This window comes from Oryctolagus cuniculus, chromosome 5 (assembly GCF_051225735.1).
Source record: "Oryctolagus cuniculus isolate XC-2025 breed Fujian yellow rabbit chromosome 5, ASM5122573v1, whole genome shotgun sequence".
NCBI lineage: Eukaryota > Metazoa > Chordata > Mammalia > Lagomorpha > Leporidae > Oryctolagus > Oryctolagus cuniculus.
This window is the reverse complement of record NC_142871.1, coordinates 63,653,586-63,675,578: the sequence shown is the minus strand read 5'-3', so window position 1 is coordinate 63,675,578 and position 21,993 is coordinate 63,653,586. Positions and strand designations below refer to the sequence as shown.

The 21,993-nt window shown below is 46.1% G+C and overlaps 1 protein-coding gene across 6 annotated transcripts in view; it reads right to left on the bottom strand.

Moving 5' to 3' along the window:
* PDSS2 (decaprenyl diphosphate synthase subunit 2) overlaps nt 1-16,107 on the bottom strand; it is a 293,668-nt gene extending 277,561 nt beyond the window's left edge. For 5 of the 6 annotated variants that reach the window (XR_016233799.1, XM_002714881.6, XM_089332766.1 and 2 more), the window contains exon 1: nt 13,170-16,107. Coding sequence is in view for 4 of the 6 variants with exons in the window: in XM_002714881.6 (XP_002714927.6) it covers nt 13,170-13,930 (761 nt within the window). In the remaining 2 variants the exon portion in view is untranslated. Of the gene's footprint in view, nt 1-13,041 lie in introns of all 6 variants that reach the window. The other variant, XM_089332769.1, reaches the window with a different exon arrangement.
* Nucleotides 16,108-21,993: the final 5,886 nt, after the last annotated feature.

Genomic DNA, 21,993 nt, shown 5'->3' with positions numbered 1-21,993 from the left:
TGTAGTTATGTCTCGCCTTATAGAGGTAATGACAAAGTATACTAACACTAATCCCAATTCCCCAGATGGACAGCTGTTTTTAAATTTCCATTTTATTTCCCAGTTAGCTCCAGATTTCTACCACAAACTCCAAAAATTACAAGATGGTCCACAAACCCCCAGAGGGCCCTCATAGATGGGCTTTTCATGCTTTTAACAATAGAGGAAAGGGATTAAGGACTCAGAAGGAAACAGAAAACTAAATGCTTGCTTCTGTAATCCACCAAGACCGCAATCTTGAGCTAAGACCCACCCCTCAGGGGTCCTGTTATCAATGCAACAATACTGGGCACTGGGCTAAGGTTTACTCCAACTCAAAGCCCACCTCAGCTCAAGGCTCTAGCCCTCCTGGGGCCTGTATTAAATGTGGCAATACTGGACATTGGGCCAGGAACTGCCCTAACACTAGGCCTCCCCCTACCTCGAGTCCCAAGTGCAGACAATGGGGTCACTAGAAAATGGATTGCCCCCAGAGAGAGAAACAGAGAAACCACCCTTTCTGGTTTAGCCCTCTGCTCAAACCCCTCTGGCACAGGACATCTCATCTCTGTTAAACTTAACAGAATGAGGAGGCCCAGGGTTCTACATGCCCATTGCAAATGAGTCCAGGGACAGTGTCCAGCAAGCAAGTTTCTTCCTTGGGGGACACTGGGGATAGCTTATCTGTTTTAAATGAATATTGTGGCCCACTCCTCCCTTCCTCAGTCTCTGTTGTTAGCATGAAAGGCCTTATCGAAATACCTAATAAGACCCCTCCCTTATATTGCTCCTTTGAAATATTACTCTCCTGCATTCCTCTCTCATCCTTCCTAACTGCCCCAACCCCTCTTAGGCAGGAACCTTCTCCACCACTTGGGGGCATCTATCTCCACTCCCACCAGGAATAAAACATAAACCTTTATACTTCACATGATGGACCCACCTCTCCACCCCAGACTCCTTCCCTTCCCTTGGCTAATTCCGTAGTGTGGGATACGTCCCATAGGGTAATCACCTCCCACCCTACCCCCATTCACATCTCTCTAAAACACCTTACAAAAACTATTACTGTTCCCCAATATCCTTTAAGCTAGAAGGCCATAGCAGTCTAAAATCTATTACAGACCGCCTCCTCCAAGCTAACATACTCATTCCCATCCACTCTCCCCATAACACACCTATATTTCCTGTCAAAAAAAATCTGATGGCTCTTATCGCTTAATACAGGAACTCTGACATATTAATGGTGCTGTCTATCCCACAAACCCAGCTGTGCCAAACCCCTATACTCTCTTCTACCAAATACTCCCTATGACTTCTTGCTTTTCCATCCTGGACCTGAAGGATGTCTTCTTCACAATTCCTCTAGACACTTGTTCCCAACTACTCTTTGCCTTTACCTGGTCTCACCCTGATACTTGTCTTACTCCACAATTCACCTGGACAGTGTTACCCCAAGGTTTCTGGGACAGTGGGCACTTCTTTGGACAGGCACTCCATGCAGATCTAGCCTCTAGTAACCTTTCACCCAGCATGATTCTTCAATATATTGATGATCTTCTTACTCTGTAGCCCCTCCTGAAAGATGTCTCCAACATACCACAAGTCTTCTAAACTTTCTAGCTTAAAAAGGTTATAGGGTATCTCAAAAGAAGGCTCAGCTAATCTCTACTTCTCAAATTCTCTACTTCTACATGCCAGACCCATGCACAATTCCTCCAGCCCAAAAACAGGCAATACACTCTCCCTTTCCCTTGTACTAAGCGTGACCTCCTCTCTTTCTTGGGATTCATGGGATATTCTCACATCTGGATTTCAAAATTTTCTCTTATTGCTAAACCTCCCTATGAAGCTTCCAAGGGCAATAGTGACGAGACCTTGCAAGAGACTTCCTCCCTACAGACCCCATTCCAAACCCTAAAGAGAATTCTTCCACAAGCACCCACCCCGAGACTTCCTGAGCCACTTAAACTGTTCTTCCTCTATATCCATAACTCTAAGGAGCAAGCACTCAGCCTCCTCGCCCGAAAGGCCAGAGACTCTATGGTGCCTATGGCCTATTTCTCCAAGCATTTAGATGTGGTTTATGAAGGCTGGTCCCAATGCCTAGGGATCCTGGCCACAGCAGCCCTTCTTTTTACTGAGGGCCAAAAAAACTGACCCTTTATCAACTCTTACAAATTTGGTCCTCCCATGGGTTGCAAGACCTCCTTAGCCACCACGCTTTTCAATCTATATCAGCATCTCATGTCCAAGTTCTTCATTCTACCCTTTTCCAGTCCACCATTACTTTTCATTGCTGTTCTTTCACCCCAGCTACTCTCCTCCCCACCACTCTCTCTGATCCCCTCAAACCCCATTCCTGTCCTGACTTCCTTGATTTTTCCCTAACTACCTTTCACTACCTCACAAGACACTACTATTCCCAAAACCTAGGATTGGTTCATTGATGGCAGTGCTTCCAAAACTCCCCCTTTTTCCACTGGATACACAATAATTGAGGGGTACCTTGATGATGTATCTTCTTCCCCCACTCTGGGTCACAGAGGCTAGACCCCTACCTCAAGGCACTACTTTCCAATAGGCCAAATTGTTAGCCTTGATTTGAGCCTTCACCTTAGCCAAAGGAAAGACAGTTAATATATACACAGATTCCCAAAATGCCTATAATATTATCCATTCCAATTCCCAAATATGGCAAGAAAGGGGCTTTCTGACAGCCAGAGGGACCCTATAATAAATGGCAAGCTGATTAAAGCTCTTCTTGATGCTGCCCAGCTGTCAACAAAAGCCACTATTATTCACTGCAAAGGCCACCAGAAAAGTAAACAGTACCTTTCTGAAGCTAACTATCAGGCTGATCTAACAGCTAAAGCAGCAGTTCATGGATAACATCCCATCTTTTCTCTTTAACTTAGCTCTTGTATATTCAAACTTAGAAATCTCAGTTCCAACAACAAGAGCCATCTAGGAAGGATTCATGATGGTTTCTAGACAAAAAACCAATACTCCTTTCTTTTCTCCAAGTTACCTTTCTAAAAAAAAAGTCCACTGTCTCTATCACTCAAACCCCAGCTCTCTTCACTTCCTGAGATCACACGTACATACAACTCCCACCATATGAGAAACTCTGCATAACACATCTCAGACATGTAGCATCTGCCAAACCACTAACCCCAGCTCTCATTTCAGGCTGTCCCCATTTCCCACTCACCAGGCCTGTGGATCACTCCCAGGGAGGACTGGCAGATTGACTTCACCCATACGCCACCAGTTAGGTGAACATGTTACCTTCTGGTTATGGTGGACACTTTCTTGGGGTGAGTGGAAGCTTTCTATACTCAAATAAAAGAGCTTCCAGTGTTTCACTATACTATTAAATGATATTATCTCAAGATTTGGATTACCGGCTTCCATTCAATCAGATAACGGACTGGAGTTTACCTCTCAAGTTACTCAAATAGTGTCTGCCTCTCTTCATATCTCATAACATTTTCACACTCCCTATTGTCCTCCTCTTCAGGAAAAGTAGAACGAATGACTGCTGTATCTCAAGCCATCACACAGGAGCAACACAAAACTGCTCTTCTTCAATCAATCCAATCCCAAGTATACATTCTCGCTCAGATCCTCACCCCATGTCTACACCCCTGTATCACCAGGAAGTAGCTAGAAAGAAATAAGCGCCCCATCTCCTTATCTGTGGGCGATCCTATGCCTGGCTGGGAGACTGCCTGCCTAGCCCATTCAAGAGGTAAAGAGAGCATAGCACACCATGCCTACCAGGAAAGACCCTGGTCAGGGGCTCAGCACACTGGGATCCACACATGACCTGACTGCTGGCAGGCAGCAAAAGCCCCAGGCACATCTCCCCACACCCACTTCCTATTGAAGGGCTTTGTAATTGTCAACTAGGTTAACAGCTCTCTGGGTGTGGCCCAGACTCATTAAAGACCATGTGGAAGGCTACTTCAAGCTGATTGGAGAAGTATAGAGGTGCCAGAGGTACTTTATCCTATAGAATTAGTGTTGCTACCCTGAACTAGCTACTCCCCTTTGCCCGCCCTATAAAAGCTTGTGCTTGATTGTTAATAAACGGACATGTTCACCGAAACTGTCTCTGGTGCTTCTTGTTGAAGAAAGCCATTGCCCCACCAATCCCAATAGTGTGGGCCTCACAGGACGAGCCAACACTTATCTATACTCAAAGTCAGGATTGATGGAGCAAGAACATAAGCCTCAGCCGTTCTAGCTCATTGACAAAAAGAGAGGTAAAATTGGAATTTATCTCTTGTCCCTGAATCTCAATTCAGTCTCACACCCTTTATACCCCACCCCACCCAATCCTCCCATTCTCCCCCAGGTTCAGAAGCCAAACTTGAAAGATATGTATGGGCCAGCGCTGCGGCTCACTAGGCTAATCCTCCACCTTGCGGCGCCGGCACACCGGGTTCTAGTCCCTGTCAGGGTGCCGGATTCTTTCCTGGTTGCCCCTCTTCCAGGCCAGCTCTCTGCTGTGGCCAGGGAGTGCAGTGGAGGATGGCCCAAGTCCTTGGGCCCTGCACCCCATGGGAGACCAGGATAAGTACCTGGCTCCTGCCATTGGATCAGCGCGGTGCGCCAGCCGCAGTGCAGCGGCCATTGGAGGGTGAAACAACGGCAAAAAGGAAGACCTTTCTCTCTGTGTCTCTCTCTCACTGTCCACTCTGCCTGTCAAAAAATAAAAAAATAAAAATAAAAATAAATAAAAAAGAAAGAAAGATATGTATGGAGGAAATCACTTCCGAATGCTTACCCCTACCCCTACCCCCACCCCCACACTCACCCCTAGCCCACCTAAGATTTAAAAAAGTACAGCCCCTGGGGTCTAGGCCCTCTGCCAAGTGTAGAGTCTATATGCACACCGGTAGTTGGTCACCCACCTCTGGGGCCCTCTGCCAAGTGTTCAGGCTGTATTCAAACCAACAGATGGTCAACCATCTCTATGGATGCTCTGGCTGCAAATTTGTACCCTGCCTCCTCTCTGTTCTGTGCCCCTTTTTTCTTACATCTTCCATTAGCTGACTCACTCCCTAGATAGCCACAACAGCCAGTTCTGGGCCATGCTGAAGCCAGGAGCCAGGAGCTTTATCTGGGTCCACTGCTTTTCCCAGGTCATTAGCAGGGAGCCGGATTGGAAGTGGAGCATCCAGGATATGAACTGGCACTCATATGGGATGCCAGTGTTGCAGGTGGCAGCTTTATGTGCTATGCCACAATGCCAGCCCCTACACTGAATTCTTTTGGATATATACCCAGAAGTAGAATTGGTAGATCATATAAGTACTCTATTTTTAATTTTGAGGAAAAATATTTCTTTCAGTCAGCCTAATTCCTTTGAGATTCATTCAAGTTGTGGTGGTTATCACTACTTCATTTCTTTTTATTGCTGAGTAGCATTTCTTTGTTTTCTATATACCATATTTTGTTCAGCAGTTTTCCACTGAATGATACTTATGTTGTTTCAGTATGGGGTTATTACAAATAAGGCTGCTAAAAACATTTGTGTATAGCTTTCATTATGATATGTTTTATTTCTCTGGGATAAATGCTTAAGAATATAAATTATGCTGAGATATACACTATGTGTTATACAAGAAATTTATTGGGGCCGGCATATGGCATAGAAAGTTAAGCCTCCACCTGCAATGCCGGCATCCCATATGGGCACTGGTTCAAGTCCTGGTTCCTCCACTTCTGATCCAGCTCCCTGCTAATGCACCTGGGAAAGTGGGTAAGGATGGCCCAAGTACTTGGCCCTCTGCACCCATGTGGGAGACCCAGAAGAAGCTCCAGGCTCCCGGCTTCAGTTAAGCCCAGCTCGAGCCCTTGTGGCCATTTGGGTAGTGAAAAAGTAGATGGAAGATCTCAACCCCCCTCTCTCCTTTTCTCTCCATGTCTCTGTCTTTCAAATAAATGAATAAATCTTTAAAAAAGAAAAATAAACTGTTTTCCAGAGTGGCTGTGACATATTACATTCCCATCATCAATGTATGAGAAACTCACCAGAACTTCCTATCTTTTTATTTTAGTCAATCTAGTAGCAGGGTTGCTCTTCTTAGAAGATTTATTTGAAAGGCAGAATTATGGGGAGTGGAAGAAGGGAGAGAGAGAAAGAAGGAAAGGGAAAGAGGGACACAGAGACTGAGACTTTCCATCAACCAGTTCATTTCCCAAATGCCCACAACATCCAGGGCTGGGCAGGAGTCAGGCTCCATTTGCGTTTCCCACAGGGTGGCAGGATCCCAATTATTTGAGCCATCTTCTGCTGCCTTCCCAGGTGCATTAGCAAGGAGCTGGATCAGAAGCAAAGGAGCCAGTACTCAAATCTGCACTTTGATATAAGATGCCAGTGTCACAATGGCAGTTCAACCTGCTTTGCCACATTGCCAGCCCCTCACATTCTGGTTTTAATTTGCATTTCTGTAAAGGCTAATAATGTTAAACATCTTTTCATATGCTTACTTGCCATCTTTATATAAAGATTTTCTTTTTTGCCCATTTTCTAATTGTTTTGTTTTATTATTGTTGAGTTTAGAGAGCTCTTCAAATATTCCAGATACAAGACTTTCTTTTCATTTTCTTCCGTTCTGTAACAAATCATTTTACCCTTTTGCAGAGCAATTTTTTATGTCAATTTTGAAATTAATTTTTATTTATCCAAGAGAGAAAGCACACACAGAGAGAGAAACACAGAGAGAGAGAGAGCAGCAGCAAGAGAGGACTTCCATGCGCTGGCTCATTCCCCAAATGCCACCAGTGGCCATGACTGGACTATAGCTAGGAGCTGGAACCAAAATCCAGGTTTCCCATGTGGGTGGCAGGGACTCACCTATTTGAGCCATTAGCAGATGCTTCCAGAATCTGCACTGGCAGGAAGCTGGAAGTGGGAACCAGAGGCAGGAATCAAACACAGGTACTCAGTTAAGGGATGCAGGCATTTAACCACCATCTTAACCATGAGGTCAAACATCTGATGGGGTTCAATCACTGGTTTGTTCTTTTATGAATTAAGGTTTTGGTACCAAGTCTAAGGACTATTTACCTAGGTCTAGTTACAGAAGATATTCTCCTTTGCTTTCTAATGAGAATTTTATAGTCTTATGTTTCACCCTTAAATCCATTTTACATTGACTTCACAATGATCCATTTTACATTGATTTTTTAAAAACTATGGTATGAGGCTTAGGCTGAGGTTCATTTGTTTGCCTATGATGTACAATGGTTCCAGCATCATGTGTTGAAAGGACTATCCTCCCTCCATTAAAGCGCTTTTGTACCTTTGTTAAAATCAATTGGACATACTTGTATTGATCTATTTCTGGGTTCTCCGTTCTGTTCCATTGATCTATCTATTTCTCTGCCCATACTATACTGTTCTGTTTATGCTGTTTATTTTACTTTATTGTACTGCTTCTCCTTGTTTTTTTGTTTGTTTTTAGATTTTTTTCCATTTATTTGAGAGGTAGAGTTACAGACAGAGAAAGTGAGAGAGAGAGAGAGAGAGAGAGAGAGAAAGGTCTTCCATCCACTGGCCCACCACCCAAATGACTGCAGTATACTAAGCCTCCACCTGTGGTGCTGGCATCCTATATGGGCGCCAGTTCACATCCCAGCTGCTCCTCTTCCAATCCAGCTCTCTGCTAATGACCCAGGAAAGCGGTGGAAGATGGCTCAAGTGCTTGGGCCCCTGCACTTGAGTGGGAGACTTGGAGGAAGCTCCTGGCTCCTGGCTTCCAATCAGCCCAGCTCTAGCAGTAGCAGCCATTTGGAGAGTGAATCAGCAGATGGAAGATCATTCTCTCTCTCTTCTTCTCTCTATCAGTAACTCCATCTCTCAAATAAATAAATAAAATCATTAGGGGCTGGTGCTGTGGTGTGTTAGGCTAAGCCTCTTCCTGCGGTGCTGACATCCCATATGGGTACCAATTCTGGTCCTGGCTGCTCCTCTTCTAGTCCAGCTCTCTACTATGGCCTGGGAAACCAGTGGAAGATGACCCAAGTGCTTGGGCCCCTACACACATGTGGGAGACCCAGAGGAAGCTCCTGGCTCCTGGCTTCAGATCAGCTCACGTCTGGCTTTTGCAGCCATTTGGGGAGTGAACCAGTGGATGGAAGACCATTTTCTTTGTCTCTTCCTCTGTCTGTAACTTGATCTTTCAGATAAATAAATAAATAAATCTTTAAAAAATAAATGAAGTCTTTAAAAAGAAATTAATTCAAGAAAGCCATATGTAATTTACTGTCATATTACTAAATTTCCTTCAAAATGAGAAAAATTCATTGTGCTATTTTTGTTCAGGGAAATACCTATGTATTTATTTTTATGTATTAGAAAGAGACAGGAACAAAGACAGAGAGATCGCCCATTTGCTGGTTCATTCACAAATACCCACAACAGCTGGAGCTGAATCAGGCTTGAAGCCAAGAACTAGGAACACAATCCAGATCACCCACATCAGTGGCAGGAACACCGCTATCTGAGCCATCACCACTGTCTCCCAGGGCCCACATCAACAGGAAAGTGGAGTCAGGAACTGGACCTGGAGATTGAACCTAGGCACTCCAAACTGCGATATGGACATCTTTACTGGAAGCTTACCAATTAGGCCAAATGCCCACACTTATTTTTTTAAAAGTATAACCCCAAAAAGTCAGTATAATGGAGGTCAGAGAAACTGACTGGAGAATACATAGGTAGTTTCGACAGGATTGGTTAAGTTAGAATTCTTTTCTTTTCAATTAATTGTCATGATTTTATTAAATTTTTTCCTAAAGATTTATTTATTTTAATTGAGAGGCAGAGGCAGAGAGAGAGAGAAAGAGACAGAGAGAAGTCTTCCATCCACTGGTTCACTCACCAGATGGCTGCAATAGCCAGAGCTAGGCTGATCTGAAGCCAGGAGCCAGGAGTGTCCTCTGGGTCTCCCATGCAGGTGCAGTGGCCCAAGGACTTGAGCCATCTTCCACTGCTTTCCCAGGCCATAGCAGAGAGCTGAATCAGAAGTGGAGCAGCCAGGACTCAAACCCACACCCATATGGGATGCTGGCTCTGCTTTACCTGCTATGCCACAGTACCAGCACCCTAGAATTCTTAAATTGGGTAAGAGACTCACTTGTTGCATTATTAAGCTTTAAAACATACACACAGGGCTGGCACTGTGGCATAGTGGGTAAAGCCACCAATTGCAGTGCCGGCATCCCATCTGAGTGCTGGTTCAAGACCCAGTTGCTTCACTTCCAATCCAGCCCTCTGTTAAGGCCTGGGAAAGTAGCAGAAGATGGTCCAAGTCCTTGGGCCCCTGCACCCACATGAGAGACCCAGAAGAAGCTCCTGACTCCTGGCTTCAGATTGGCACAGCTCTGGCCACTACAGTCATCTAGGGCATGAACCAGCAGATGGAAGACCTCTCTCTCTCCCCCTCTGTCTCAGCCTCTCTGTAGCTCTGCCTTTCATATAAATAGATAAATCTTTAAAAATCTTAAACACACACACACACATATCTGTCTGTGTGTGTGTTCTGAATATGTATCAGCCACAATCTCACCAGAACTAACATTCGAGCTACAGAACAGGTTTAGTCTGATTGCCTGATGGAAAAGTAACATTCCTGGCCGGCGCCGCGGCTCACTAGGCTAATCCTCCACCTTGCGGCGCCGGCACATCGGGTTCTAGTCCCGGTTGGGGCGCCGGATTCTGTCCCGGTTGCTCCTCTTCCAGGCCAGCTCTCTGCTGTGGCCAGGGAGTGCAGTGGAGGATGGCACAAGTGCTTGGGCCCTGCACCCCATGGGAGACCAGGAGAAGCACCTGGCTCCTGCCATCGGATCAGCCTGGTGTGCCGGCCGTGGCGGCCATTGGAGGGTGAACCAACGGCAAAGGAAGACCTTTCTCTCTGTCTCTCTCACTGTCCACTCTGCCTGTCAAAAAATAAAAAGAAGAAAAAAAAAGAAAAGTAACATTCCTGATAACTGGCAACAATGAAAAAAATAAAATTAGTACTGCCACTTTGGTAAAAAGAAAAATGACAGGTGTAAAAAGAAAAATGACAGGTGTCTCAAAAAAAAAAAACTACAGGAAGGGGTGTTGTATGAGCAAGGAAAGTGGGTATGGCTGTGAAAGAGTAACATGAGGGATCCCTGTGGGAATGGAAATGTTCTGTATCTTGAATGTATCCATGTTAATATCTTGCTTATTACATTGTACTAGTTTCACTAAGTATTCTGGATCTCTCCATATTCTTTCTTCCAACCGCTTGTGAATCTACAATTAACTCAAAATAAAAGTTTAATTTTAAAAATGAAAATGTGGCTGGCATTGTGGTGTAGCAGGTAAAGCTGCTGCCTGCAATGCCGGCATCCCATATGGGTGCCAGTTTGAGTTTTGGCTGCTCCACTTCCAATCCAGTTCTCTGCTCATGGACTGGGAAAAGCAGTGGAAGATGGCCCAAGTCCTTGGGCCTCTGCCACCCATGTGGAAGTCCCAGATGAAGCTCCTGGCTCCTGGCTTCAGCCTTGATCTGCAGCACATACTTAGCCACCAGGGAAATGAACTAGTGGATGGAAGATCTCTGTCTCTACCTCTCTCTGTAACTCAACTTTCAAATACATAAATAAATCTTAAAAAAAAAAAAAAAAAAAGAAAATTGGCCGGCGCCATGGCTCAATAGGCTAATCCTCTGGCTTGTGGCACTGGCACACCGGGTTCTAGTCCTGGTCGGGACGACGGATTCCGTCCCGGTTGCCCCTCTTCCAGGCCAGCTCTCTGCTATGGCCCGGGAGTGCAGTGGAGGATGGCCCAAGTGCTTGGGCCCTGAACCCCATGGGAGACCAGGAGAAGCACCTGGCTCCTGCCTTTGGATGAGCATGGTGCGCTGGCCGCAGCGCGCCGGCCGCGGTGGCCATTGGAGGGTGAACCAACGGCAAAAGGAAGACCTTCCTCTCTGTCTCTCTCTCTCACTGTCCACTTTGCCTGTCAAAAAAAAAAAAAAAGTAAAATAGGAAAAGAACATCAGTTTTATCCTGGATTTCTCTACTTTGGCACATGGTGACATTTTGGGGCACATAATTCTTTCTTGTGGGGCTGTCTTAAGCATCTTAGAATACCCAACTCCTTTTATTTCAGCAAAAAAAACATCTCCATACATTGCCAAATGTCCCTGGGGGTGGGGGAGAGGGACAAAACTGTCACAGTTGAGAACCACTGCTCTAGTCATAAAGCCAAGAAGAACTTTGGAAATGTCGCTGACTGAAGAAGACTAAAGGGATATAACAACTAAATGCAATACCTGATCAAAAGTGGGATCCTGAACCAGATGCTAAATAATATAAAGGACAGTACTGGGTAAATTAACAAAACTGGAATATGAATGATACATTAAAGTATTACATCAATATTAAAACATACCTAAGTTGGGACTGGCACTGTGGTGTAGTGGATAAAGCTGCCGCCTATAGTGCTGGCATCCCATATAGGCACCAGTTCGAGTCCCGGCTGCTCCACTTATGATACAGCTCCCAGCTATGGCCTGGGAAAGCAGTAGAAGATGGCCTAGGTCCTTGGGCCCCTGCACCCACGTGGGAGACCCGGAAGAAGCTCCTGACTCCTAGCTTCAGATCAGCCATTGCAGCCATTTGGGAAGTGAACCAGTGGATTGAAGACTTCTCTCTCTCTGCCTCTGCCTGTCTGTAACTCTGCCTTTCAAGGAGATAAATAATATACCCAAGTTGATAACTGTACTGTAGTTTTACTTTTAATTTTTTTATTTAATTGAGAGGCAGAGACACAGAGAAAGAGCTCCTATATGCTGCTTCACTCCCCAGATGACTGCAAGCAAATTCAATTCATGGCTCTGACATGAGTGGAAGGAACCTAATTACTTGAGCCATCATCTCTGCCTGCCAGGGTCTGCATTAGCAGGGAGCTAGAGCCAGAAGCCAGAGCCACAAATCAAATCCAGTCACTCTCATGAGGAATGTGGGCTCTTAATTGCTAGGCTAAATGCTGGCTACTGAACTGTAGTTCTTTGAGAGTATCCCTATTCTTAGGAAATACATACTGAAGTATTCAGGGATAAAGGTCCATAATGCAAGCATTTTATCCTCAAAGAATTCAGGAAATAAAAAATGTGTGTTCGGGGCCAGTGCTGTGGTGTAGTAGGGTCAAGCCTCTGCCTTCAGTGCCTGCATCTCATATGGACACCGGTTCAAGTCCCAGCTCCTTCACTTCCGATCCAGCTCTCTGCTATGGCTTGGGAAAGCAGAGAGGATACCAGGACCACCTCCAAGTCCTTGGGCCCCTGCACCCGCATGTGAGACTCAGAAGCTCCTGGCTTCAGATAAGGCGCAGGTTCCGCCGTTGTGGCCATCTGGGGACTGAACCAGCAGATGGAAGACCTCTCTCTCTCTCTGCCTCTGACTCTCTGTAACTGCCTTTCAAACAAATAAATCTTAAAAAAAAAAAAAAAAAAAAAAAAAAAAAGTGTGTGTTTGTAGTAGGTAAATCTGATCAAAGGGCATAAAAATGTGTTCTTAATACTATTTTCACTTTGGCAACCGTTCTGTATGTTTGAAATTAATTACAAATCAGAAGATGTGATTTAAGAGGGAGGAAAAAAAAAGCCCTTAAAAACTCTACAGCAAGTTTTACAGCAGTAAGCCAGCATAGGCAACAAATATCCCAAGAGGATCATGACTACTGGCCGGATAGATTCCTAGTTCAAGTCTGGACAATCATTAGAAAGAACTATCCACTCTTTCTAAGAACTGAAAATCCAATCTGTCCCAATTTTAGAGGGCCATTTCCAGAAGGTGAGCCGATAAACTTAACAGCCCTGCTCGATTTCTCCACGAATCCAGGCATCTTAATCTTTATCAGTTAAGAAGCAAAATCACGAAAAGCCTACAACTGCTTTAGAAAAGGAAACCATTTTTCCCTTCAGCTGAGCACGTGGAGTAAGAATGTTAAGCGAACTACAGAAGACGCACCATATAGAACGTCTCGGAGAGCTGAAGGAAGGACGAAGTAAAAAGTGGCCGGGGGTCAGTGTGCGCCGTCCAGGGTCAAGGACAGGAGTGGGCGCGGGTGCGCCAGCGGCAGAGTAGGGGTGGCTCACCTGGCCGTGGTCAGCAGCGGGTGCTGAGTGCCCACCAGCTTCCGCACCTGCATGGCGATGTTGCTGAGCTCGTCACTCAGCAGGCAGCGGAGGCTCATGAAGGACGTGGGGTAGCCCACTATCTTCTCCGCCTCTGACACCACCTGGTTCCAGTGGGCCGGGGACCTGGAGGACTGCGCTCGGCAGGAGCCCAGGAGGAGATGGTGTCTACACCCTAAGACGGTGTCGAGGGGCCGGGACCACAAGCGCCGCGGGGGACCCGAGGCTCCGAGACAACGGGGCAAGCGTAACTGCAACTGCCGAAGACTCATGGTTTGACTATGCAAGTCAGAGACTTCAGGTGTCCGCAGAGGTGGCGCGGGAAACCAACCGGGGCAGAGGAGGAATCTGCAGGAACTATAAAGAAGCGGCGACTCCTGACCCTCGTCAGGGTGTGGCTTCCAGAGGCCGAAATGAACTTTGACTGATACCTTCTGTGGCCGGGGCTGGATAAACGGGGAGCACCAGCTCAGCACTGACCTGGGCCACCTAGGATAGAAACCACGGTCCCTGCCTATGTGGGGGACGCCATATTGGCGGCGTGGATTACGGCCTGCCGTAAAGATAAAGGAGCGGCAAAGCGCGCTCCCTACTTTACGGCGCAGCCGGGACGCTCCTCCCCCACCCCCGTGGGGCGGAGCTTTGGAGCTGGACCGCCTGAAGGCTTCTCCCGACCCTTTCTCCGGTGGTGACTGGAGGAAGACACGGGCTTGCAGAGACATCTGTGTGACGAGTCCCCGGGGACAGTCAGAGGCGCTCGCTTCTGGAAGCCTTTTGTCGCCGCTCACCTCCGGCCCCCGGTAGTAACCCTGGACCACCGTGGAGGCCGTCTCGCGGGCTGCGTGGCGGCTACGGCCGTGGGCCAGGGCTCAGCGGTGGAACGCGAAGTGGTAAAATCCCAGAAGAATAATGACTCGTGGCGGGCTGCTTAGCTGGCTGAGCCCTCGGCGGAAGGTGGCAGGGTGCCGTGGGAAGACACTAAGGAGTGTCTTCAGATTAGCAGCCTCGGACCCTCGGGGGTCCAGCCCAGACGGAACCGGCCGTGCCTCCTCCGCAAGAATGACGTCCTGCCTGCTCCCCGCCTCTCGTTTTCCTCCTCACCCCTGGCCCTGGAGCTCCCCTTTCCCGCCGGGATTCCGTTAGGATTCACAAATTAACTTACTTGATCCTTAAAGCAGCCACACTAGATAACAGTGGTTTTCCCCATGTTTCCTGGGCGGTAACCAAGGCACAGCTGAGCCGTGTAAATAGCCCAAGACCACACTAGGCAGGGATGTGAACCCAGGCAATCTAGTTTCTGAAGGCAGACTCTTCACCAAGTAATAGGCCACCAGCCGCTGTTTTCTGCTCGTTGCAGAGGGGAAGTAATGATTGATTCACTACTGCTACCTATTTCCTTTTGTCCCCTTTCTCATCATCCAGAACAAATGTTAACAAATCCTTGTAACTAAAGGATATATGTATTGCCCAGTTTGTACTCCCTTGGAAATAGCTTGCAAAACTCTCTTCAGCTATTAAAACCACTTCAAATTAAATGTTCATTTAAAAAAAAAAGCATCATGCATAATATTGGACTAGACTTGAGCAAATACCAAAATTAGTACAAAAAAGGCAAAGTAAAGAATAATTGTTTGCATAATAATTGTGCAAAGCAAGATGCTTTACAAAAGGTTTAGCTTCAAACTCCCTTGGAATGGCAAATTTCCCTTGTGGTTTAAAAATTCAATTTTATTTACAAAAATTCAGTTCAGGTATAACTTTTCAGGCACACATTTCATTTAAAGTGAATTATGCTTTTAACTATTAAGGACAGTCTATGCCCTCAAAATAAGTGAGGTAAGTTGAAGTTTGAAAACAATTCCTGCGAAACCAAGAAACTACTGGCAATAAAATTAAGGTCTATCACTAGATTAAAATAAATGTGGAGAGTAAGGCATGTTATTGTTCCAGAAAGTTCCAAGGGCTGAGCTTCTGGGTTATCCAAGGTGAAAGAAGCCATGAAAATACTAAGAAAGATAAAGACTGAATGTGATATATTGTGCACCTGAGGCTGTTTCTTCAGCGTCACGGTACTTTAAGAGTAACTTTTTATGCAATTTCCTTAATACTAATTCACATCATGTACTGTAATTTCTCCACAGAAGCCAAGTGCATTATTCTCTGGTCATACTCTATTAACCAAGTTTTTGATTATTCATGGGACTTTTGGTCCCATTTACTTTAAATAATCAGCCCTTTCCATTTATACTTACAGTAAGAAAGCTGCATTGTTTCTAATGATAATCATTTTTAGAAGGTTAAGATAGTATTTGTTATTTAATCTTACAGATAAATATATAATTCTTTAGAATCTTTATGATTAAGGGGATTTCTGAATTGCTAGTGAGGAGAAGGAAGAGGGAGTGTGTATAATTCTACCCTTCCTCTGACACTGATAATAGTCATTTTGAGGAGGTCTGGGAATGTGTGCATGAAGAAAGAATTACAGCAGGGTTTCTCAACCTTGGCCTTGTTGACACTTTGGACCAGGTAAGTCTTTGTTGCAGGGGAGGCTGTCCTTGTGCTGTAAGATGTTAAGTAGCATACGTGACCTCTACCCACTAGATGCCACAGTATCCCTCTCCATGTTGTGACAACCGGTTGTCTTCAGCCATTGCCAAATACAGGTCCTCTGAAGGGCAAAGTCACCCACTGGAAAACGGGAAGTGGAGATACTAAGAGAAAAATAATGCCTACCTTGATGCTACCTTCTACAAAGCAGTAAAAGAAGTCCTGGGGGTGACCAGTCCTGCAGATTAGAGAGCGGTCACTCCACAATCTGTAGAAACCTCCAGCCATACGCAAGGACTTGGATTGTTCTGGAGGCAGCAAGCAGACCCAAAAAAAAAAAAAAAAAAAAAAAAAATGACCACAGCTCCTCCTCTACCTTTCTCAGGATTGTGAGACTGATAAAATACAGTGGACTTCCCTTACTAGCCATGCATTCTACTGGCCCTAGAAAGAAGTGGGGTCATATTTGATGTTCTCTTCTTTGGCTGGAAACCAGAGCCAATCTTTGGAAATACCAGGTCTTAACAAGAATGGTGATAGCTGTGAGCCTTAGCATTTCCATGATTAGGTGAATGGAAATGGCAACACTGCAGCCACCCTCCTATCACTCTCTACACAGTCACCTATTATTTATCCTGAGAGTTCTTCCAAAAGCAGATGAAAGTACCGTAGGCTATCTTGTGGCAGAATGGTAAAAGAGGAAATGTAATGACACTAGCGAAAACCCAGGAGTTGGACCACCTACTTGGTTGGCAGCTGTGGGGAAGAGGGATAGAGCATGTAGCTTCTTTCTCTTCTGCTTTATCAGAGGCTGGACTCTCCTCATTTTTAGTCTCTCCGGTTTTCTGCAGGCTAGTCTTCTTTAGTTTCTTGGTTAGCCACCTCGGCCTGTTTTCCCCTTGCTCCTCTCTTGCCCTTTGCTTGCACTTGCTGGTCTGGTGTCTTACCTTTCTCGGCGGCCTTCTTGGGCTTTGCCGACAACCGACAACCGTGCAGACCTCCTCTTGGGCTCCTCCTTCACTGCGGCTTGGGCATCTTGGCGGCGGGGCGGGTGCATGCCGGGAGTCTTCCTGAAGCTGGGCTGCCTGGCCGCTGACGCTCCTCCGCCCTAGTTTTTCTTTTCAAGAAAATGTTTCTTATATTCCAATAGGAAACGTTTTATGTTTATTGGGAGAAAGGGGAAGCATTTGGTTGCCTACTTCCTTGAAAAAAAACCAGCAGTAATCAGTCTCGTAGGAAATAAGCACCTTGGGCATTTATTTTGTACTTTTACTACATCCATTTCCTTTTTTTTTTTTAAAGATTTATTTATTTATTTATTTATTTTAAAGTCAGAGTTACACAGAGAAGGAGAGGCAGAGAGAGAGAGAGAGAGAGAGGTCTCCAACCACTGGTTCACTCCCCAAATGGCCACAATGGCCAGAGCTGCGCCAATATGAAGACAGGAGCCAGGTGCCTCTTCCCAGTCTTCCATGCGGGTGCAGGGCACAAGCACTTGGGCCATCCCCCACTGCTCTCCCAGGCCACAGCAGAGAGCTGGATCAGAAGAGGAGCAACCAGGACTCAAACCAGCGCCCATATGGGATGCCGGCTCCGCAGGCAGAGGATTAACCTACTGTGCTACGGTGCTAGCCCCATACTACATCCATTTGCTATGAAAAACAGTGAGGTTCTTTGGAGGAATGGCTGGTTTCAATCTGAGGAAAGGAATGTGTCTTATGAACCTAGAACACTTTGGAACGTCAGAAATCGAGGAAACTGTTAAACTCCAAAGTCTAGTGGCACAGGTCAGAAGCACAAAGGGATGAGCTTTAAAGAACTCCCACTGTCTGAAACAGGTCAGACTGCAGCTGATCGGAATTCATTGATTACATATAGATCCATTCATTCATTATCAGATGTGCTAGAATAATACTCTGAATATTTTCATTGTAATGGAAGAATTGAGCATTTATCTTGCCTCTCCTGTATGAATTACATTCAGTGGTGTCTTAGCCTGCCTTACTCCTTTGAAAGCTGAACCTGAAACAAGGGTTTACTTTTTAAGTCATTCATTTTGGACAGTGATCTTGGGAACCAGCAGTGGATGACTTGGGAAAATCAATACAGTGGTGTTCTCGAGTTATTTGTCACTCTGGGCCATGAGGCCTTGAGCCGTGTCAGATACATTCAGAATTGTTAACCTGACACAAGAGGAAAGCAGTTATTCACCAACTCCCGGCTCCTGCTGGTCCAAGTTTCCCCCTGGGGCCTTAGCTCCCTTACACTTCGGAACCGTCATGTGTGAGTGCTAAGCATGTGTCCCACCTACCTAGAGTCAGGAATCTGGGGAGGAAGGAAGGACAGAAAGTGAGATGCATGCCATGCATATGAGGAGAGATGCCGTGGGGTTACACCTGCAACAGCAATGGCTGCAGTGAAAGGCAGGCTGAGAGAATGTGAGACAGGCAACTAGCTGCTTCTGATGGTGTGACCACATTGCCCAGTTCCATGAGAGAAAGTTCTTTTTAGTGTTTAAAAAAGATTTGTTTATTTCATGTAAGGCAGAGTGACAAAGAGAGATGCTTCCATCTGCTGGTACACCACCCAAATGCCTGAAACAGCTGGGGCTTGCCCAGGCTGAAGCCAGAGCTCAAAACTCCTTCTTGGTCTCTCACATGGGTGGCAGGGGCCCACATACTCGGGCCATTGTCTACTACCTCCCATGCACATTAGCAGAGAGCTGCATAGGAAGTGGAGCAGCTGGGACTCACACAATAGTCAATGTGGAATGCCAGCATCACAAGCAGTGGCCTAACCCACTATACCACGAAGCAGGCTCCAAGAAAGCTCTTTTTATAGAAGTAATTCCACAAAATAAAAGAGAAAGGACATAATTAGGAAATTGCCATTTTATATTCCTTAAAATTAGTGGATTCAGGCAACGTGCATCAACAGAGGAGAGGAGAGGCTGATGGGGACTTTACCAGGAGGCTTTGAGCTGACTGGACCTACAATTTCCAGTCAATCTCAGCATCCTGAGACTGGGCATCCACACACTTCCTGATGCTTCCTGATGTGGTGAATTATGAGGTACAAAACACCACCTAAGAAATATCTTAGCCGGGGCCGGCGCTGTGGCGCAGTGGGTTGGTGCTCTGGCCTGAAGTGCCGGCATCTCATATGGGCACCGGTTCGAGACCTGGCTGCTCCACTTCCTGTCCAGCTCTCTGATGTGGCCCAGGATGGCAGTGGAGGATGGCCCAAGTCCTTGGGCCCCTGCACCCACGTGGGAGACCCGGAAGAAGCTCCTGGCTCCTGGCTTTGGATCGGCGCAGCTCTGGCCGTTGCAGCCATCTGGGGAGTGAACCATCGGATGGAAGACCTCTCTCTCTCTCTCTCTCTGCCTCTCTTCTCTCTGTGTAACTCTGACTTTCAAATAAATAAATAAATCTTAAAAAAAAAAAAGAAATATCTTAGCCAAATGAGTTGGATCTAAATCTTACCAAGTACCAAGTCTTTGTTTTTTTTTTGTTGTTGTTGTTGTTGTTGTTTTGTTTTGTTTTTTTGACAGGCAGAGTGGACAGTGAGAAAGGTCTTCCTTTGCCGTTGGTTCACCCTCCAATGGCTGCCGTGGCCGGCGCACCGCGCTGATCCGAAGGCAGGAGCCAGGTGCTTATCTTGGTCTCCCATAGGGTGCAGGACCCAAGCACCTGGGCCATCCTCTACTGCACTCCCTGGCCACAGCAGAGAGCTGGCCTGGAAGAGGGGCTACCGGGACAGAATCTGGCACCCCGACTGGGACTAGAACCCGGGGTGCCAGCGCCGCAAGGCGGAGGATTAGCCTAGTGAGGCATGGTGCCGGCCCTAAACCTTACCAAGTCTTTAGGGCTAACTTCTCATTTTCTTTCTTCTACACAGGAGGGTGTAAGGACAAGAGAAATGGAATCACAAGGAAGCCAAGTGACAAATCGCACCTGGGGCATATGCTACAAGTCCAGTTCCTGGCTTCCATCAACAAGACTAGGACTAAAAAGGGGAGGAACCAAAGAAACTCCAAATTGAAAGCTTTTGGGAGACATCATCCAAGTCTAGTGTGTTGTCCTTGTTTGGGTCTTCATTCTAATTTTTTTAAAAATATCTATTTATTTATTTGTTGGAAAGGCAGAGTGGCAGAGAAAGAGATAGAGAACCATCTAGTGGTTCACTCCCCCAGATGGCCACAACAGCCAGGGCAGGACTGGGCTAAAGCTGGGAGCCAAGAACGCCATCTTGATCTCCCATGTCTGGCAGGGGCTTTGATTCTTAGATCATCTGCTGGCTTTTCAGGCCCATTACAAGGAAACTGAATTGGCAGCAGAACAGCTGGGCCTCATGCTGGTGCTGCATTAACCCATCACACCCACCATGCCAGCCCCTGGATCTCCATTCTAACAAACTGTAAAGAATACATGTTGATATACTCAAAAAAATGGAGTATAGTTTTAGCATATTATACATTGCCCAGGAGTTACTAATTTTATGTGTGAATTTATAAGAAAACCCCATATTTTAACCAATGCATGATAATGTATATAGGGATAATACAATATCAGAGATTTGCTTTAAAACATTTGAGGGAGGACAGGCATTTAGCCTAGCAATTAAGATGCTGGTTAAGACACCTGTATCCCATATTGGAGTACCTGTGTTCGACACCATCTCTGGCTCCTGACTCCAGCTTCTTGCTAATGCAAACCCTGGGAGACAGCAGGTGATGGGCCCTGCCACCTATGTGGAAGAATCCTGGGTTGAATTCCTATCTCTTGGCTTCAACCTTACCTCTGCCCTGGCTGTTGTAGGCATTTGGAAAGTGAACAAGCCAATGAAATCTTTCTCTCAAATAATTTTTTTTTTGACAGGCAGAGTTAGGCAGTGAGAGAGAGAGACAGAGACAAAGAGAAAGGTCTTCCTTTTTCCATTGGTTCACCCCCCAAGTGGCTGCTACGGCTGGCATGCTGCGCTGATCTGAAGCCAGGAGCCAGGTGTCCCATGGGGGTACAGGGCCAAAGGACCTGGGCCATCCTGCACTTCACTCCTGGGCCACAGCAGAGAGCTGGCCTGGAAGAGGAGCAACCGGGACAGAATCCGGCGCCCCGACCGGGACTAGAACCCGGGGTGCCAGCGCCGCAGGCGGAGGATTAGCCTAGTGAGCTGCGGTGCCGGCCTCTCTCAAATTTTAAAAATATACATTAAAAACAAATATGTTCAAAATGACACTTTGTGAAGGGGAAAAATAAATGAAACAAGTATACTAAAATCTAGAAACTTGTTAATTCTGGATGATATAGCCTATGTTATATAGCATATTTTCTGGAGCATATAGCATTCATTGTACTATTCTATTTTATGCGTATTTGAATATTTTTATAATACAAATTTTTCAGGAGCAAGCACTGTGGCATAGCAAGTAAAGCCACCACCTGCAGTACCAGCATCCCATATGGGCACCAGTTTGAGTCCTGGCTGCTCTACTTTCAATCCAGCTCTCTGCTATGGCCTAGGAAACCAGTGGAAGATGGCCCAATTCCTTGGGCCCCTGCACCCAGGTGGGAGACCTGAAAGAAGCTCCTGGGTCCTGGCTTCAGATCGGTGCAGCTCTGGCCATTGTGGCCAGTTGGGGAATAAACCAGTGGATGGAAGACCTCTCTCTCTCTCTCTCTCTCTCTCTGTCTCTCCTTCTCTCTGTGTAACTGACTTTCAAATAAATAAATAAATACATCTTTTAAAAATTTTTTCAGAGAAAAGTGTCTCGTCATCTGTACTTCACAAATGGAAAGGAGCCAAATAACTTGCACAAAGTCTTAAAGTTAGAAAGTAGTAGAGCCAAAATTGAGCAAATTCAAATCAATCCTTCCCCTGTGTTCTGCTACCTTCAGAACTGAATGTAGTTTATTTGTTTATTCTTTTTTAAAAAGATTTTATTTATTTATTTGAGAGTGAGAGGGAGAGACAGAGAGAAAGGTCTTCCATCCGTTGGTTCACTTCCCAGATGGCCGCAACAGTCAGAGCTGCGCCAATCCGAAGCCAGGAGCCAGGAGCTTCCTCCAGGTCTCCCATGTGCATGCAGGGGCCCAAGGACTTGGACTGTCTTCTACTTCTTTCCCAGGCCACAGCAGAGAGCTGGATTATGGGATGCTGATGCCGCAGGCAGAGGATTAACCTACTGCTCCACGGTGCCAGCCCCCTATTTGTTTATTACTTAACCTTAGGTACA